At 43.4% G+C, this 2,362-nt stretch overlaps 1 protein-coding gene across 1 annotated transcript in view; it reads left to right on the top strand.

Moving 5' to 3' along the window:
- Positions 1-760: 760 nt before the first annotated feature.
- The window catches only part of T265_13788 (hypothetical protein), a gene marked incomplete at both ends in the record, with an annotated part of 7,214 nt that continues 5,612 nt past the window's right edge, over positions 761-2,362 (top strand). Inside the window, one exon of the mRNA XM_009170536.1 lies at positions 761-967. Coding sequence (XP_009168800.1) covers positions 761-967 — 207 coding nt within the window. The remainder of the gene's footprint in view (positions 968-2,362) is intronic.

Raw genomic sequence — 2,362 nt, 5'->3', positions numbered from 1 at the left:
CATCACCAATGTGACTTGGGAGTTAAGTTTTATTTGAACTGATCATCACAGGTTATCCTGATGGATTTGTCGCAGAAAGCCCAACTTTTCTGGTGTGATTGGTACATCTTTCAGGCAGAAGGCTTCCACAAACATCAAATAGGGAACCAACATTTCACTATAATCATTGGCTTCCTGGAACCGCACATTTCGAGCTACTCAACCATGGCCGGTCTCCACAACCCTTGGGACAATTCTTTGAACTCTACCGCAGACTTTCTTTATCAGCTCACCTGAATTCGCAGTGAAACACGCGATTAGGAACTGCTGGTTTCTTTTTTGATGGGATGCCTAAACGTATTCCAGAATAGGTTGTACGTTATGTGATAAACTTCATGGAGTTCTCCGTCATTGACGCGGAACCAGGATTTGCTGATTAGATGACACGTCTCCCAGGCAGGCCATACTATTGCCTTTTTTTGAGACTTCGGCAATTTTGTGACCTGGTCACCACCCAGAACCGTTGGCTTTTTTATGCGGCTTTGTTTGTCAAACACAGCAAACAAAACTGTTTTCAAAAACTCGGCTAAGCTCACTGGATTCCCTCGTGAACGTTCATTCCCTTTTCCGGTCACACTGTTTACTCAGATGGGTCAAATTAGCCGAAAGGTGAACAGCTTGCAACATATATGTTGCCCCCCTCCCCATCTGCTTTGGAGAATAGTATGTAATTCATCATTTCAACAACCAGGATTCGGTTTCCGCGAATTTACCGACCGGAATGTCCGTGGTTCAAACCCGGCCCCTGCATCTCGAACTCTCCCGTCCAGGCTTGAACAACCTGGTATTATCTCAGCCCTCGTGCTTACGTCATAGTGTAGTGTTTAGGCACCGAAATGCTGTTACAGCAGAACGGTTTATCTCAAATGAAGCTAAGGGACCCACGATTTTAAACCTCGTTTGTTATCTTGACTATTTAAACTCCGAGGTAAGCACTGATATCAGGGGGTAAACTTCTGATGATGGAGTTTTTTCAGATACTTCGCCGATGTCTTGGTTGCTCCCCTTTAAGCTTGGTCAGCCCAGCGTCAGTTTAGTCGCTCCTAACTCCTATTTTCTGCTTAATGACCTACCATTCTCAGGCTGCTACAGTCCATCAGGAAGACAGTGATGTTCATACTTTGGCAGCTCGATTTTTGCGCCAAGCCGTGTATCTGGATTCTTTACCTCGCACTCGACTTCTGGCAGTATCCCAGCTGTCGTACCTCCTTCGGTTGGCAGGAAAGCCAATCACCAAAAGACTGAACAGCGGAACGGTTATAATGAATATTGCAAGAATTAGTGGCTGATCAACATCAGTGGCGTTCAAGTAGTCGATTTCTTTCCAGATGGCTTGACTGAGCACTTGCCATAGGCCAGCACCAGGTCCCCTCCCTCATCCACTCTTTTCTCTTTTTTTCATTCTAGGGCTTCAGATATAATCAGCTAAACTTTGTGGTTGTGTGACAGTGGAGCATCATTGGAGCAACACTGATGTCTCCCTCTCTGATGATGATTACGTATATTATGTATTTACCAGAATGACGACAGTGGACTTTGGAATATGGGGCAACCGCGTGTGCTTCACTAAGCTTTCCTTCTCTTTGGGTTTCTTGTGTTTCTGTGCAATAATTGTATGTCTAGAGAACTAATTATTTGCTATCTCCATCCATGTTTCCCTTTCATACATCTGATCCATCTTCTCGCATACAGGATGACACTTTTTTGTCAAGAAGAAATCACTACCCCAACAACCTCTAGGTGAGTCTGAGTCATGCGATTTTAACCTCGTTTCTGTTATTTCCTGCAAAACACGTGGCGTTTAATTAAGCGTTTTTTATTAAGTTTTTGAAAAGCTTGCAATAATTCTGGGGCAGCATTGTCTGAAGTTCAGGTCCGTTTATTTTGACAATTTCGAACCTTGTTAGTTCATAGCCCAACCCTTCTATATCTAAAGATTATGTGGTTCGACTTTTGAGTGATACAGGTCACCAGTTTGCCTGAATCAGACGTCGCAGCTGAGTGCGTACTGACTATCCCCCCTCCATTGGTGATGAACATCGTCACACTAATAATCAAACTCAGCAAATAGATCACTTACCGGTAAAACAGAAACCCCGAATGTTTAAGGAACCGAGGCGTAAATATAGAAGATAGGGTTAAGTCAGCAAATAAGAAATCACATTTACTATTCTGTATGTAAACTTGGAGGCGAAGAGAGACAGTGGGAGGTCAGAGTTAGGAGGAAGAGACGGAGAAAAAAATCTGTCAGTTTTGACAACTTTCCATTTCTGTTTTAGGCGACCTACTGAGGTCACTCTTAGATCTGGTGTTTAAATATATA

This window comes from Opisthorchis viverrini (assembly GCF_000715545.1).
Source record: "Opisthorchis viverrini unplaced genomic scaffold opera_v5_110, whole genome shotgun sequence".
Taxonomy (NCBI): domain Eukaryota; kingdom Metazoa; phylum Platyhelminthes; class Trematoda; order Opisthorchiida; family Opisthorchiidae; genus Opisthorchis; species Opisthorchis viverrini.
This window is presented reverse-complemented; position numbering and strand designations above follow the sequence as displayed.